This window comes from Acartia tonsa, chromosome 3 (genome assembly GCF_053477335.1).
Source record: "Acartia tonsa isolate MP-2025a chromosome 3, ASM5347733v1, whole genome shotgun sequence".
Lineage (NCBI taxonomy): Eukaryota > Metazoa > Arthropoda > Copepoda > Calanoida > Acartiidae > Acartia > Acartia tonsa.
In genome coordinates this window covers 34111165-34127850 of record NC_137262.1, presented here as the reverse complement: position 1 = coordinate 34127850, position 16686 = coordinate 34111165, and the positions used below count along the sequence as shown (strand labels likewise).

Sequence of the window (16686 nt, the reverse complement as noted above, 5' to 3'; positions counted from 1 at the left end):
ATTGACACTGCTACTTCTTACCCTCCCATCAAGATAAAAGTCCTCAAAGTTGTTAATACAGGAATAGCGTTTTTATAAAACCTTGAGGCCCAGGTATAATTTATAGTCCAATGTCCTCCCCCTCTTTGGGGTAAGTTCTTTACAGGGATACAATGATGGAGCAATGAATGATAAATTGATCCTTGTTTATTTGGTAAGAAATAGTTTTCTTTTGATGTTAAATATTTTTAGGAGTCTAAGAAATTGGTTTAAAGAAGAAGATTTAATTATTGGAAATTTTGTTACTACCCTACATGATAAGGTGATTCTCTTACTAAACAAGAATGGCAACATCCATAAATATTTCTTAAAAATCAAGAAACCTTTATAGAAATAAGATTTTGTCTTTTTATTTGTGAACGACAGACAGACAGAGAAAACAATACATAGGACAGATGCGCCTACAGGCCAAAGAAAATTTTACTGTAAATTTTAGCTGTCTGTCTCAAAAAGAAGCTAAGAAAATCACGAACATGTAGAAAAAATGACTTGTAGAGTAGTTACGCCATTTAAAAAAGTTAATTAGTAATTAGCATACAAATAACAATAATGACAAAATACCGGTTTGAAAAAATTACAATTTTAAATATAATGGCGGTTAACTATACCCACGGTAAAACAAACTTTTTTATAAATCAACATGCAAAGTTTGAAGTCTATAGGACAATTGTAACAAACCCTAGTAAACATTTAATGGAAAACAGTTATATAATAGTAGCTGTACTACCCTTGGATACAAACTTTAAAACCTTTTAATTGATTTCAAAGAATACATTATTATATTTTATACTGCTTTCATAATCATTTGGCTTTCTAAAGAACTCGGTTGGAAGCAAGGACAATTACGTGCATAAGTAACATTTTGAAAAAAATTTTGAAAAAAATAGTTAAATGTTTTTAAAGAAAACCGGAAGCTGGTAAAAATAAGAAAATAGAATAAATTGAAAGAAGGTGTATTAACTTTTTTGCTTTTTATTTAAGATAGCTAGCCGGTGCTTTTAGTAAGTAGTAGATGTAAAATTTTTCATAGAATTCAGATATGCAATCGGTTTTTTTGTAGACCTCTTATTTTTAAAGTAATTTAAGTTTTTTTTAAAAAATGATTAAGTCGATTTTAAGGTACTAAAACGCAACAAAATAAAAGAAGAAAATGGCCAATATAAACAAAAATAGTAAGATCTTTAATTTGACACATTACTTTTAAAATTCTGTTGAGTAATTATTGAAAAAAACTATTTTTTTAACCTCGGTTTAATAAAAACTTTAAACCTTATTATTTTCTCAAACAGACATAAAAACATGGGTTCATATATACCTTTAGAATCAGAAAAATACATTCTAAGCAAAATTGAAAAAAAAGTAAAAACTTAAAAAATAAAAATGGCCTAAAATATTATATTTTTACAGGCAACACTTAATTGTAACTATTAAACTAGCCAATCAAAAATCTCTAAAATTGACGAATCAAGAAGCTTCACCTCAAAACTTAACCAATAGAATTGACAAAAAAAGGATAATGGTCAAACAATATATACAATAGATACTACAATAAAAATAGTGATACTTACATAACATGTAAAGAATGAAAAATTATGGACAAGTATGCTTCAGTCTGTTAATAAACTTCAAAGCAATGCAGTTAAAAATGCATTATTGTTTCTTGTGTTAAAAAAAAATCTGTTACAGTGTATGTACTTTTGTTTAGGTTTTGTTCAAGTCAACCCTTTAAAGCCAAAAATTATTATTCTTAAAATAAACTTAATTTTTTTATTATAGTTTTATAAAACTTTTTCAATTTTGCTTAGAATAGATTCGTAATATTTTTCTGATTCTAAAGGTATATATGAACCCATATTTATTATGTCTGTTTGAGAAAATATTTAGGTTTAAAGTTTTTATTAAACCGAGGTTAAAAAAATAGATTTTTTCAATAATTACTCAACAGAATTTTAAAAGTAAGGTGTCAAATTAAAGATCTTACTATTTTTGTTCATACTGGCCATTTTCTTCTTTTATTTTGTTGCGTTTTAGTACCTTAAAACCGACTTAATTATTCTTTTTAAAAACTTAAATTACTTTAGAAATAAGAGGTCTAAAAAAAAACCGATTACATATCTGAATTCTATGAAAAATTTTACATCTACTACTTACTAAAAGCACCGGCTAGCTATCTTAAATAAAAAGCAAAAAAGTTAATACACCTTCTTTAAAAAAAAATACGAAACTTTGTATTTTTTTGGTGATAGAATGACAAACAGACATAACCTAGTTATAGATTAGCTGCGCTATTGAAAACAGTATAACAAATTATTATGAATCGAGGACATAACTATTGATTGTTTTCAGTTTTCTGGATTGTTATTTGCTGGAGGAATTGTGATTATATCATTGGAAAATTATATTGATAGCAAAGCCATAATATGCCAGCAAGCTAATGAATTTGCAAGGTATACCTATGTGGTAGATAGATATATTTATCTATTAGAAATATAGATAGTTATAACTGGATATAATATTTTTGTAAAGCTATAATATGCCAGCAAGCTAATGAATTTGCAATGTATACTAAGATAGGGGATCCTATGTAGTAGATAGTAATATTAGTAATTGATAGATAAATAGGTAGATATACCTAGATATTATATTGATAGTAAAGCCATAATATGTCAGCAAGCTAATGAATTTGCAAGGTATAATAAGATAGGTTATAATATGTGGTAGATAGATATATCTATTTGTAATATTAGAAATTGATAGATAGGTAGATATACCTAGATATTATATTGATAGTAAAGCCATAATATGCCAGCAAGCTAATGAATTTGCAAGGTATACTAGGATAGGTAGTTTACCTATGTTGTAGATAGATATATCTATTAGTAATATTAGTAAATGTTAGATAGGTAGATATACCTAGATATTATATTGATAGTAAAGCCATAATATGTCAGCAAGCTAATGAATTTGCAAGGTATAATAAGATAGGTTATAATGTGTGGTAGATAGATATATCTATTTGTAATATTAGTAATTGATAGATAGGTAGATATACCTAGATATTATATTGATAGTAAAGCCATAATATGCCAGCAAGCTAATGAATTTGGAAGGTATACTAAGATAGGTAGTTTACCTATGTAGTAGATAGATATATCTATTTGTAATATTAGTAATTGATAGATAGGTAGATATACCTAGATATTATATTGATAGTAAAGCCATAATATGTCAGCAAGCTAATGAATTTGCAAGGTATACTAAGATAGGTAGTTTACCTATGTAGTAGATAGATATATCTATTTGTAATATTAGTAATTGATAGATAGGTAGATATACCTAGATATTATATTGATAGTAAAGCCATAATATGCCAGCAAGCTAATGAATTTGCAAGGTATACTAAGATAGGTTTACCTATGTGGTAGATAGATATATTTATCCATTAGAAATTTAGATAGTTATAACTGGATATAATATTTTTGTAAAGCTATAATATGCCAGTAAGCTAATGAATTTGCAAGGTATACTAAGATAGGTGATCCTATGTAGTAGATAGATATATCTATTAGTAATATTAGTAAATGTTAGATAGGTAGATATACATAGATATTATATTGATAGCAAAGCCATTATATGCCAGCAAGCTAATAAATTTGCAAGGTATACTAAGATGGGTTTACCTATGTGGTAGATAGATATATCTATTATATAGATAGATAGGTAAACCTAGATATAATATTTTTGTAAAGCTATAACAAGTCAGCAAGCTAATGAATTTGTAAGGTATATACAATTAATAAGAATAATTAAAACTAATCAATAGGTTTGTTCATCAGTCTGTAACTCTAAATGGGGGGGTAAATGAATGATTGCTTTTAGTTCCTTTCGTGACAACGCCTCTTAAGGGGCGTTTCATCGTATTTTCACAGTAGCTTTTGATAGGTTAGGTTAGGTGGCTGTCCCGCAGGGCTAAGCAATTGGCCCCGCATGAGCTAGAAATAGGAGAACATCTACTGTGAAAATACGACGAAACGCCCCTTAAGAGGCGTTGTCACGAAAGGGACTATACCCATGATTTTTCTGTTGCTATTCAAGATAGACTTATATTTTTTTGTGAATATTCTCGTACCAATTAGCATCAAGTTTATAGTTTAGTTGTTCCGTTAGTCTGTCAGTTGTCATGCTACAAAATATATTCATCAAAATATATATAAATCCATGTAAAAGGTTTCGTTATTCTTTTCCAATAATTTTTTTAGAATTTTTGACCACTTAATATCTGCTCTTGTTTCTTGGATGTTGTCATTCTTAAACTTATTATCTTGTTATTATTTTATGAATGATGTTTAGAACGTATTGTTGGCTACATGGCACGGCTTACATTCATCCTCATCTACAGGGCAAAACTACAGGATGCTATGTAGATCAATCCAAGTTAAAATCTCCAGAGGTTAGTCTACCTATCTATCTATCCATTAATCTATCTACTATGTAAACTACAGGATGTTATGTGGATCAATCCAAGTTAAAATCTCCAGAGGTTAGTCTGTATATATATTTATACATTCATCTATTTATATATCTACTGTGCAAAACTACCGGATGCTTTGTGGATTAATCCAAGTTAAAAATCTCCTAGGTTATTCTATCCCTCTATCTATCCATCTATTTATCTATCTACTATGCCTACTATTGAGCTGTGTGTTTTTCCAATTGGATAGTCTCTTTTCAACACCAGTGCCGTGTATTATTCCATTACTATGTTAAACTACGGGATGTTATGTGAATCAATCCAAATTAAAATCTCCAGAGGTTAGTCTATCTATCTATCCATCTATTTATCTATCTACAGGGCAAGACTACAGGATGCTATATGGATCAATCCAAGTCAAAATCTCCAGAGGTTATTCTATCCCTCTATCTATCCATCCATCTATTATCTATCTACAATGCAAAACTTCAGGATGTTATGCAGATCAATCAAAGCTCATTTAAGCACTATCATCAGTATCCTGTTTATTGTTGCTGCCCTACATAATTGTCAGATGTAACCAACAACTGAATTTATTCGAAAACTATTTGGTAACTTCAGACAATCATTTCGTGATTATGAGGGGCTACGCTTCCTAGTAAAGTCGGCCTTTTACCTATTCCTGCATAACTGTTCTTTTTTTAGAATGCCCCTGTAACAAGTTACTACCTCTGGCTGCCCTACTTGCTAAGGAACTTCTTTATAGTGCCTGTAAAAAATGACATCATACAATACAAATGTCAATGAAAGGCCAATACAAAGACTAAATTACCAATGGCATGCCAGCGTACATTTTAATTGACCAATGCAATGGTAGGCCAGTATCACGCCATTTTTTATTGGCGCTATAAAAAACTTCCTTGCTTAGCTTATGCTTCTGCTTAACCATGGCACCTAAATCTTTATGGAAAAAGTTCCTAGCCCACAAATCTATAATGGCTATGCTATTAAAGGTTAATTTGATGCTTAATTTTGGTGCAAAGCTTCTCTATGGATTAAGGCATTCTGTGCGTTTGTGCAACAGTCACTATAATTGTTATAAAAATGGCTTGTTTATTGACAAAAAGCTTTCAATTAATAATGCTAATAGAAGTAAGGACTCTACTTATAGAAATAATATTTTTTGTATAAAAGTAATAGGTTGTCTAGTGTGTCTTTTTGTGGGTACAGAAAGATCACACTATGGACCTATATGGTTCTCCTTTATATAGTAAAGCTTCTCATAAATCTTTGTAGGGTTTTTAACTATTTTGGGAAAGGGTCCTACACTCTTTCTAAAGAGATCACCTTTAGTGGCTATTTTTTGCACTTTCCGACCCTTTTGAATCAGCTTCTACCAACAATGAAATTAATTCGGAAAAAAATCACGAAACCTATACGTGTTTTTCAGCTGTCGTTGGGGGGCAACACATCGTAAAATTGACGACCTCTCCATTTGCCCCCCAAATATTATTTTAGATTTATTTCGCTTGTTGGTTATACCTTATTCCTGCTTTTGAATACAGAACTCGTTTATATCAATGATAAATTTCAAAATTGTATCATATAATTTAGCTTTCCGCGTATATCAAATGAAATTTTATAATAATAAAATTTTTTGATGGTTATTTTAATATTCGTGGAAAATTGTCTTTAATACGATGTTATACATGAATTTTTTGTATTGCTGATAATCGGTTTGAAACCCATACTGGAGATAATACTTAAAAATATTATATTTTTTTTCAGGCCAAAAAAAAGCCAGAGGATGCTAAGAAGCTAGCTCAAACATTCCTATTGTTATCCAAAAAGTTTTCTAGTTTCCACAAAAGGATATTTACTAGAGAATTGATGAATTTTACATTCATGTGCTTCTCATTTATGATGGTTAATCATTTTCTACTTAATAAATTCTTTTGGTAAGATTTAAATTAACAAGGACAATTATTAAAAGCGAAGCTTTTCTATAATTAGGGTCGGTCCGTCCGTCCGTCCGTCACGGATAGCTTTTTTCGTTAATTTGGACATGTTAGAATTGTCCTATCGATTTCAAATTTTGCATGGTGATTCCTTTAGTAGTTAGGTACGATTTAGAAAGCGTAGCAACTCTATAATCATTACCAAAATGTCCGTACGTCCATTTTAAACATGTTGATTTTTTTACTTTTTTAAATAGCTTTTTTCGTTAATTTAGGCATGTTAGAATTGTCCTATAGATTTCAAATTTTGCGTGGTGATTCCTGTAATAGTTAGGTACGAGTTAGAAAGAGTAGCAACTCTATAATCATTACCAGAATGTCCGTACGTCCATTTTAAACATGTTGATTTTTTTACATTTTTAACAACAAATTTGTATGTGACCTAATTATCCGATTGGTCTGATTTTTGGTATACTGATTCCTGGGACAACAAAGTACAATATTATAAGCGAAGCAACTCTATAATCAAGTCCTAAAAATGTAAGTATGTCCATAATCATTATTCTGTATCAAGTAGTTTTTCAACAAACTTACTTACAATTTTGCTTTGACTCTTATACATTCGCATTCTGATTATTCAGTTCTGACATTATACAAGTGTTAATGTCCGTTTGTCCTACCGTTTCAAAGCTTCGCTTTTATGGATGTTGTCATCCTTGTTTTTATATGTGGCAATCAGGGAGGTAGAAACATTGAACTATAAATTACACTGGCACCCAAAGTTTTGAATAAATTTACGTGGTTCGTGGTTCAAAATTTTGTTTCTCACAGCGGTGTCCAAACTTTTCAGAAATAGTAACTTTATTTATTATCAATTTATCGTTTATTGTCTTATCCCTTAAGATCCGGGCTAGTTTTAAGATAATACAGTAATGAGTATTGAATGTAAAAGTAGAATCACTACAGTGAAGGTAAAATAAAAAACCGATATTTAGAGTAGCTTTTTTTCAAAGTTACCAATAAACCAGTTTATACAAACATAGAAATAAAGTACTGTCTAACAAAAAAAAGAATAGAGTAGTTGTGCTCCAAAAAGTGCATTTAATCAAGGAGGGAGGGGGGCATTGGGCTGTTTATCACACTAGCCGCAACAATTTTAAAATAACGTTTTCTAATTCGTTGACTTAACAAATTTGGGGTCTCTTACCGAATTTTGATTGGTTGGTTTATTAATTTTAGCGGTCAAACACTTTAACCACGAATTTTAATCTACAGAATGGATAAATTTGTGTATCATCATTGGGGATGTACAATGTACTTGAATTTAACGGCTATTGTCTTATCCCTTTAGATCTCTGGTATTTAATATTTAAGGTATGGACAAGAAGTTTTGGAATATATATTCTCTGGTGCTGAATTATCCCCAGATGGGAGGAGAGTAAATCATGATCCCATGTGTGAATTATTTCCTACAGAGGTGTACTTATTAGTAGCGAGGCTATATCATAATTAGGGTCTGTACGTCTATATGTCTTAATACTAAGGGAGGGAGGGGATATTAGGCTGCTTTAATACTTGTCCCCAAAGTTTTATAATAAAGTTTTTTTATGGTTTGGCTTAACAACTTTGGGTTTGTTGGTTGGTTTGTTAACTTGAGTATCTAGTCAAAAGGTTTCCACCACTAATTGAAATCTACAGAAGAGGTAGTTCTGTGTATCACCATTTATTATAGAATTTATAGGCCATTGTCCTATCCCTTTAGATCCCTGCTGTAATTCATATGTCACCTAACTACAGTACTAGGCAATAGTTGACTACTTAGTCATTTTTATCCAAAAGTTTTTAGCTGTTTTTTTGCTGTACCGCTTATGGACCTAATTTATATCATTGTATTATGCATTAGAAATAAATAGGAGGTGCAGATATAGATAGGTAGATAGATTAAATGGATAGTTATAAATTAGATAGATAATATAAAGTATCAAGGTTTCTTTGTAAGTCCGCTAAGATCTTTTTTTACCACTGAACTGATTAAGTTCCCCATTTTCATAAATCTTCAAATAGTCTTCGGAAGTTTTAGGCTATATTATTTCCAAATCAAAGTCAGGGGATGGTTTTAGCCTCTTTTCTTTCCCCATTCGAATTAGAAACCCCTGAATGTTAGGAGTGAAGCAACCATATGGAAAGAAAACCAAATTTTTTTACTTTAATAAAAGTCTTACAATAAAATGTACATACAATTATTACTAAAAAAATTTTTCTTTTGTTTTTTCAATTTTCGATGATGTATTAAATAATAAGTAATAATCATGTTCTGATAAGTATCATTTTCCTCATAATAAAATAATATTAGCGTTTTAAGGGGGATGGTAGGGAGACGGGAGGTTACACACTCCCTCTTGGCGTTTTAGAACATATTTTACAGTATGGCTTCGAAACTGATTAATATCCGATGAATTAGAACCGGTTCTCAGCCATAGTGAAAAATCGGTCCTTCCCCAAACGTAGGAGTCCCAAACGTCGGAGTGGACAAACGCAGGAGTCCCAAACGTCGATGTGGACAAACGTAGGAGTGGGACAAATGTCGGAGTGGACAAACGTCGGAGTGGACATTTCTTAAGTAAAATCTAGGAGTGACCGCTATTTTAATAATATGACAATTTAAAAAAAATTTTATACCCCTGTCTACAAAATAATGACCATGGCCTCAGCGCTAGGCCCCCTAGCCTGCCTAGCCGCAGCGCTCGGCCCCCTGGCCTATAACCTAACCTAACCTAACTAAGAAAAATAACGGGACCGAGAGCGGGGGGGGGGAAGGTTGTATAATAAAATTCAAAATTGAAAAAAATTGTAAATTGAAAAAAAATTCAAAATTGAAAAAAAAAATTGGGGACTCCTGTGTTTGTCCACTCCGACGTTTGGGACTCCTGCGTTTGTCCACTCCGATGTTTTTTCACTCCTACGTTTGGCGTGGAACCGAAAAAGCATGTAAAGCATCATATTTAAGACAATTTTCCACAAATATTTTTTAAAAATCATAAAAAATAAATAAGAGCTTTAATCTTAAATAAATTGAAAACTGTATGAGGAATAGGATGCTTGCCTAAAACATCCTTTCCTCAATAGCTTGAGAAGGGTTGTTACTTCCTATACAAAAATACACTATAATTAGCACGGAGAAATGTCTTCCCCCCCCCCCTTCACCCACCCCACAATAATTCATGTACAAATATATCAGTTACTGATATCTGATACAATTAGCAAAGAGCAGGGAGGGAGAGGACATTTGACTGTAAATAAATCAAACTTATTCTCTTAGTTTAATTTTAATTCAAGGGCAATTTTGTACATCACAATTAGAGGTATATATTTATTCATTGTCTTATCCCTTAAGATCCCTGGCCATGAGAGGGATTCCCTTATGTTATTACTTTTCATATTATTTGTACAGTATATAAAAATATCTTAGTAGTAATTTACAAGGATAATTATATCTATTTGTTATATAACATTACAAAAACAAATGTATAGCAATAATTAATCCTAGTTTGAAAGCGAGTTACAGAGCAGATATTCAATGCAATAAAAAATAACCTGAAAACTAAAATCACGAATTCCTTTTGCATTACCAAGTAAATTAAATACTTTATGCTCATCAGTACAGGGAATTTTCACAAAAAAAAATTTAGCTCTATCTTAAATAGTAGGCGAGAAAATCAACTTTCACAAATACCAATTCTTACAGACAGATGGACGGACCGACGGACTTTTCGAAATAAAGGTAGCTTCGCTACTAATGAGTGTTTATAATAATATTATTTTGAGATGTTCTCTATATATTGCTCGTCCCAAAGTACATATTAATTACTGAGACAATCAGCAAAGAGAGGAAATCTTATCATAGTATTATTATTTTTTATTTTCTTTGTTCAATATTTTTCTCTTTAAGGATTTATATTTCTCTATTTTTGGGGGAGTTAAGAATATATTTCTTTGGAGGGTTGTGTCGCGACTAACAACCTTAAACCTTCCCTGGACCAATGGAAAACTTTTCTTAAATTGTAAAAGGGTCGGTCAATCGTTTGCGAGATCTCAGTGGTCATAAATTCATACAGACAGACAGCGGGACGGTAATCATATTACTTGAAGGAATATAATATGTTAAATACAACGAAAATTATGAGTATAATTATTTTTTTCAATCTTGATAGTGTAGCTACTCTAAATCAGACGTTAAAATAAATTGATAATAGTTATTTATCGCATCGTATTATGAACAGCTTTTCGCGGATAAAAAAATGTACAATTAAAAGATTTAAACCATTTTTTAACCCCGAAATGCCGATTATATAAACGATGCTATACATAATTTTTCAGAATGGCTCAGAACCGGTTCTAATCGGTTTCGATACTATACAAATTTTACTTTAATCCCTTTTAAGAACAATTTTATTGTTGTAAAATTTGTATTAGGTGACGTGTTACATTCGCTATGGTGCTATTACAGGTGAGTTGTAGCTGTATATAGTGCCCTAGCAAAAAGGGGATAGATATCAAAGCGTGTTCTGTTGACGTCATAATGAGGGAAAGGGAAAGGGAAGGGGGAAAGAAAACCCTTAGAAAAGAGATGGGGTATTTTATGACGTCAATAAAATAGGCACGTCAAAAGTGGTGACATCTATCCCTATTTTGCTAGGGCACTATAGACAGCTACAGGTTAGTTTATTGTTACTTTAGCCAATGGATTTATTATTATTTGGATATTACACCATATTATCATGTACTCTAAAAAGTGAAAATTGTAGCTGGTTAAAATAACGACCAACCCATCCACCCCTCTTACCTCATCCCTTCCTGTCCTACAAGATGATCAAACCGACCAATAAATGATGACCATGTGTGCAACCCAAATTGGCGAAATTTCCCCTGTCATATTATCCACGTATATTCTATACCCATTGTTTAACCTAAGATTTGCGGATATCGAATATAACAAAAAAATTCTTGAGATACTTTCTCTTGGAAGGGTGGAGTTTAATTTATTTCCATATCAAATACTTTTCTTAAGTCATATTACATTTAATAAGTTTAATATTATAGCTAGAGCTCGGCAGCCGTATGGCTAAAATGAATATAAGTGGTTCTCAAATCAGGCTACTTCTACTGCATAGCGACTGATGCTGAACTAAAATTTACCGGCTGCGGATTCACCATTTTCAAAGCCGCAACTCACCTGGTTAGGGTTTCTGCAATTTATGTCTTATTTTTCCTCTATGCTTTTAGGATTAATCACAATGGCCAATCAGCCAACGGCTTAAATTGTGTATTTTTCTTAAATTCATTATTTTCTTACGAACGATTGGTTGTACAGTTGAAAGGATACAGAAGGAAAATCTATTCAAATCACATTGCCATCCGAATTATAGAAAATCTTTATACAAATAAAAGTTACAGATTTTAGATTAAAATTAAGAATAGACCAGAGGTATAAAACATTCAATTTCATTTAGGGTGTAATAAAATCTTGTTAAGATAATATTTATAAAGTAAGGCAACCCTACAATCTTTTACCAGAAAATCCCTATGTCCTTCTTATGATGATGATTTTTTGGACTTTTTAAAAGATATTTGGAATTTGCATTATATTCTTATAAGCAAAACATCCTTATAGACATGTCTTAAAATGTAAGTTAGTCCAAATCCGCCAGATTTTTAAGCTTCGCTTATACTTATGTATTATGTATGTTGCCATCCTTGTTTAGTTATGAATATATAATTTTTTATTTATCCCTTTTTCTTTGATTTAGGTGGAGTGGACGCCCAGAACTTTATCTGTATTTTAACCAATAATCTATTCAATCAGAAATATTTCTTCGTTCTTTGGATTTGGTGGATTTTTCTATTTGTTTTATCAGGTATTTGGTAAAAAGAGAAGATTTTTTATAATTAGGGTCTGTCCACACCTAAGAGAAGTACCGACATTTCTATAATACTTTCTGTCTTTCTGAAGCTTAAGATCTAGATAACCGCTGAACCAACGACTTTCTACTCTTCAGGGAATATACTGGTAGTTTTAAGCTATTTTTTTTTTTGGGGGGGGGGGGGGGGCTTGGACACCCCTGCTCCCCAAAAAAGAAAACAAAAATCCCTCCACACATTTTTTTTATTTTCTATAAAAAAAAGTAAGGATGTATTAATCTTTTGTATTTGTAATGAATGATTCTTTAACAAAATTCTTTTGATCAATTATTTTAAATTTTGAAGGATTAAATTTCATGAATTTTGATAGATTTTGTGTTATAATATTTTCGATCTCTTTATACATAGTGTACAAAATAAACCTAGATTTCATAATTAATTCATTTTATTGGAAATTTAAATACGGCCGTAAAAAATTTCTTTTATAAATTGAAATATTATCATTTACATTATCCTGATTGGTATGTTTATTTACAGATAATGTTTAGGTGGGAAAGGGAGGGTGATATTCAACATACAACAAACGTTCTGTCCTAAGATTAGCGTCAAAGCTTTTGGAAATGGAACGTTCATTTGGCGGTGTATCAGGGGGGTAGGGGTTTCCATAAAAAATTTAATAGTGAATATGTCACTCGCCAAACAGAGCGACATTTTATTCTCATCTTCTAATTAATTTCAGCATGTGGTTTGATTGTACGGTTAGCAAGAATTATTGTTCCTGGATTTTCAAAGTAAATTTCATTTCTTAATCACTGCTACTCCATAATTTGGTGCTTTAATTCATAACTTTGATATAGTAAGGAAAGATTTTTTGAATTGATTCTATAGCTTTCCTGACACACAATGCAAAAAAACGTGTAGGCTTTGGTTACAAAACTTCAATTATTATAAAACAAGGACAATAACATAACATAAACAGCAAAGTACAAAAAAGAATGGACAAAGTGAGTTTAATAGTAAATATTCAGTTATCAGAAGAAAAAAGTAGTACATACAAGATACAATGTGAATTATGGAGCAGCTGGAGAGACTGACGGACTAAGTAACCGGACAACGTGTCTCAAAAATTAGCCATGTGACGTCATAAAAATGAAGGAATATCCATATTATTTTGAGAGATTTTCTTATCCACTTCTCATCTTATCTCCCTTAATTTTATGACGTCACATGGCTGATCTTTGAGACACTTTGTGCAGTTACCGGACCTAGTCAATTAGATGCTCTGTGTTATAAGAGATCTTAAATATTAACCGAGAAAACACAGTTTTCCCCACAGCGTCAAGGACCGATAAACTAAAAAACAGACAATGCAAATTATGGCTAAGCTTTACTACTAAAAAGGATAATATAATGATAATATAGAAAAGAATCTAATCTTAGAATGCTTTGTCGAAGAAAACTGCGTAACCTTAATTTTAAAGGTAACCTCATATGCTAATCCTGATATAAAAGTAACAAGATGTTGGCCTGTCTTTGCGTTTCTACGTCTCTATTTATATAAGAATATATTTTTTGATGTTAGTTACTTATGAATGTTTCATTGTTTATTTAAAATATTTCCTAGATTATTAATAATCATTAATTTAACACGTACTTTGGGTGTATATTTAATGTAAGAAAAGGTAGCAAGTTCAGTTACAGCTTAATTAACCTAGTAACACAAAAACATTAATACTAATTAATATTACACAATGTAACATTCATTACACGTGTATATAAAAGCTTAGGTATTATATAAGGTTACATAAAGAGTAATATTATTATTTTTTCATTACCACAATTTATGCTCCATGCCTCTAGTAATCCTAGTAACCTGGATTATCTCTAGAGAAATAGATCCACCATTAGGTTTTTTTTTTGCTCCTTGCTTCTAGTAATCCTAGTAACCTGGATTATCTCTAGAGAAAGGGTTCCACCATTAGGTTTTTTTTCTGCTCCATGCCTCTAGTAATCCTAGTAACCTGGATTATCTCTAGAGAAAGGGTTCCACCATTAGGTTTTTTTCTGCTCCAGGCCTCTAGTAATCCTAGTAACCTGGATTATCTCTAGAAAAATGGATACACTATTAGATCTTTTTTAAAGTGTTAACTGTTTATGGTTATGTCATTGTTTTTGGCCAAGGCAATCCCCCAGCTCTACTGTTTATGTCGCACATCTGACATAACAGCAGTTGGTACAATTTGTAATGTGTTTAACTATGGGCCATGAGTCCAACCGTGATAACTGGTGGATGCGGTTCGTGTTTTTGTCGGAATTTCTATTGGACGAAGATTTTTTTATATATTTAATAAATTCAAGAATATGAGCGATTAATTTTTTCGACGGTATAAATTCAACTATAGTAACCATAAAATTGATTAAAATTGAAATAAGATGATATTAATTTTTTTTTGTCTTGGTTTAGCTTTTTAATTCAAAAGAATCTATTATAGATTGATTTTAATGCTCTAAAAACATTGCAAAAAATACGTCTTGGGTATAAATATTAAATAATCTGATACATATGGTTTACATTCATGATCTCTGCCAGAATTAGATTTTTATAGACAACCAGTTACACTTGTAATTACAGTAAAGTAACAGGGTAGTCAAAGATAAATTTTACTGTACTATTTAAATTAATATGGTTTTTGGGAACTATCTTAAGAAATGAATGTATCAGCACTTTCTTATCTAAATCTTGGAACATGAAGGAGAAATAATTTCATATAAATAATTTCATAAATGCTATCTATTTAAGTTTTCTATGTTATTTTACAGATTGCAAAGGTGAAGTAAACCTTGGAAGACATGAATATTTTTTTCTTCAAACATTGATTATTAATATCAGCTTTGAAAATAGAGAAAAGGTAAAAACAACAACTTATCAAACACTTAAACAACCATCAACAATTGCAAAATAGTAGTTAGGAAGGGGAATATAAGCTGTTTATTACACTTGTCGCCAAAGTTTTATATTAACATTATCTTATTCATTAGTTTAACAAACTGAAGGACTTTAATTGGATTTTGATTGGTTGGTTTATTAAGTTGAGTGTCCAAACTTTCCAAACACTTATTGTAATCTACTGAAGGGGTAATATTAAGTATTATCATAAGGGGTGTACATAATTTTAACGACCTTTGTATTAACCCATTGATTTCTGGCAAAACAGTGTTACTGATATCAATTAATGTTTAGATACTCAAACATTTTAATGACCTACCGTTACTGAATTATGTTTAGTACACCCTAAATGTAGAATTTAAACTACACTTTCTTAATACTGTTAATTTAATACATCACTTTATTGTTTATTATTAGTTATGTTTTATAATATAGGTTCTTAAAGAAATATTAGATTTAAAGAAGCTTGAATTAGCGCGAAGAATTTCAGAACGAGAACTTTTAGAAAGTGTATGATATAGTTATTTATCGCATCGTATGATGTGGAAAATTGTCTGTAATACGATGATGTACATGATTTTTCAGTATTGCTGAGAACTGGTTATAATCTAGCAGATATTAATCGGTTTCGAAGCTATACTTAAATAATTGTTATTTTGCTGCTGTTTTAATAAACATTTATTATTTAGACTTTTTATATCAGTTAGACTTCAATAAAACATTTGACAGTATTAGTGTTTATGGGTTTATTAAACCTTAAGTTATACTGGTACCCAAAGTTTTTAATTTTTTTTGTCTTTTGTTGCCTTGAAAACTTAGGATACTGATTGATTGGGTGGTACAAACTTATAATATACTGACGTAATCACTAATGATTATGATCTACAGAAGGAGTAATTGTGGATTTACATGAATTTATCGTATTCTCCCTTCAAATACCTGATTAAAACCGGCTGTACAAGGCTAAATGCACAATAAATGGGTAGCCTCTTTCGCGCGTTTACAACCGCTTCGCGTTATCTATGTAATATTAGGATATTTCAGATTATTTATAATTGTTTTGTAGGTTATTATAATATGCTAATGAATGCATAAATAACAAAAAGATGGTTAAAAATATATTTCCATATTTTTCCTTTCTTTTTTATTGCCTTTTTATTCAGGGATCTAAAGGGATAGGACAATGGTCGATAAATTGATGTACATCCACAATCATGAAACACTATATTACCACTTCTGAAGATTAAAATTAGTGGTTGAAATGATTAAACACTGAACTTTATGAAGCAACAAATCAAAATTGTCCAAAGTCTACAAAGTTGTTAAGCCAACGAATGACAAAACGTTATTAG

General features: G+C 30.9%; 1 protein-coding gene and 2 long non-coding RNA genes across 3 annotated transcripts; all 3 read left to right on the top strand.

The window, feature by feature from the left end:
* On the top strand, positions 1–2454 carry LOC145313957 (uncharacterized). The gene is made up of 3 exons (XR_013877582.1): positions 1–93; positions 232–301; positions 2386–2454. It is a non-coding gene; the product is annotated as an uncharacterized LOC145313957 (long non-coding RNA).
* A 935-nt stretch (positions 2455–3389) lies between these two features.
* LOC145313956 (uncharacterized) lies at positions 3390–5250 on the top strand. The gene is made up of 3 exons (XR_013877581.1): positions 3390–3433; positions 4390–4489; positions 5216–5250. It is a non-coding gene; the product is annotated as an uncharacterized LOC145313956 (long non-coding RNA).
* Positions 5251–5332: 82 nt separating this feature from the next.
* On the top strand, positions 5333–16022 carry LOC145313955 (innexin inx2-like). Its single transcript, XM_080153622.1, has 9 exons — positions 5333–5523; positions 6299–6468; positions 7843–7945; positions 10942–10975; positions 12276–12383; positions 13127–13178; positions 13828–13868; positions 15208–15296; positions 15770–16022. The coding sequence occupies exons 1-9, from the start codon at positions 5458–5460 to the stop codon at positions 15848–15850; spliced, it is 744 nt and encodes a 247-aa protein (XP_080009748.1). The 5' UTR covers positions 5333–5457; the 3' UTR covers positions 15851–16022.
* Positions 16023–16686: the final 664 nt, after the last annotated feature.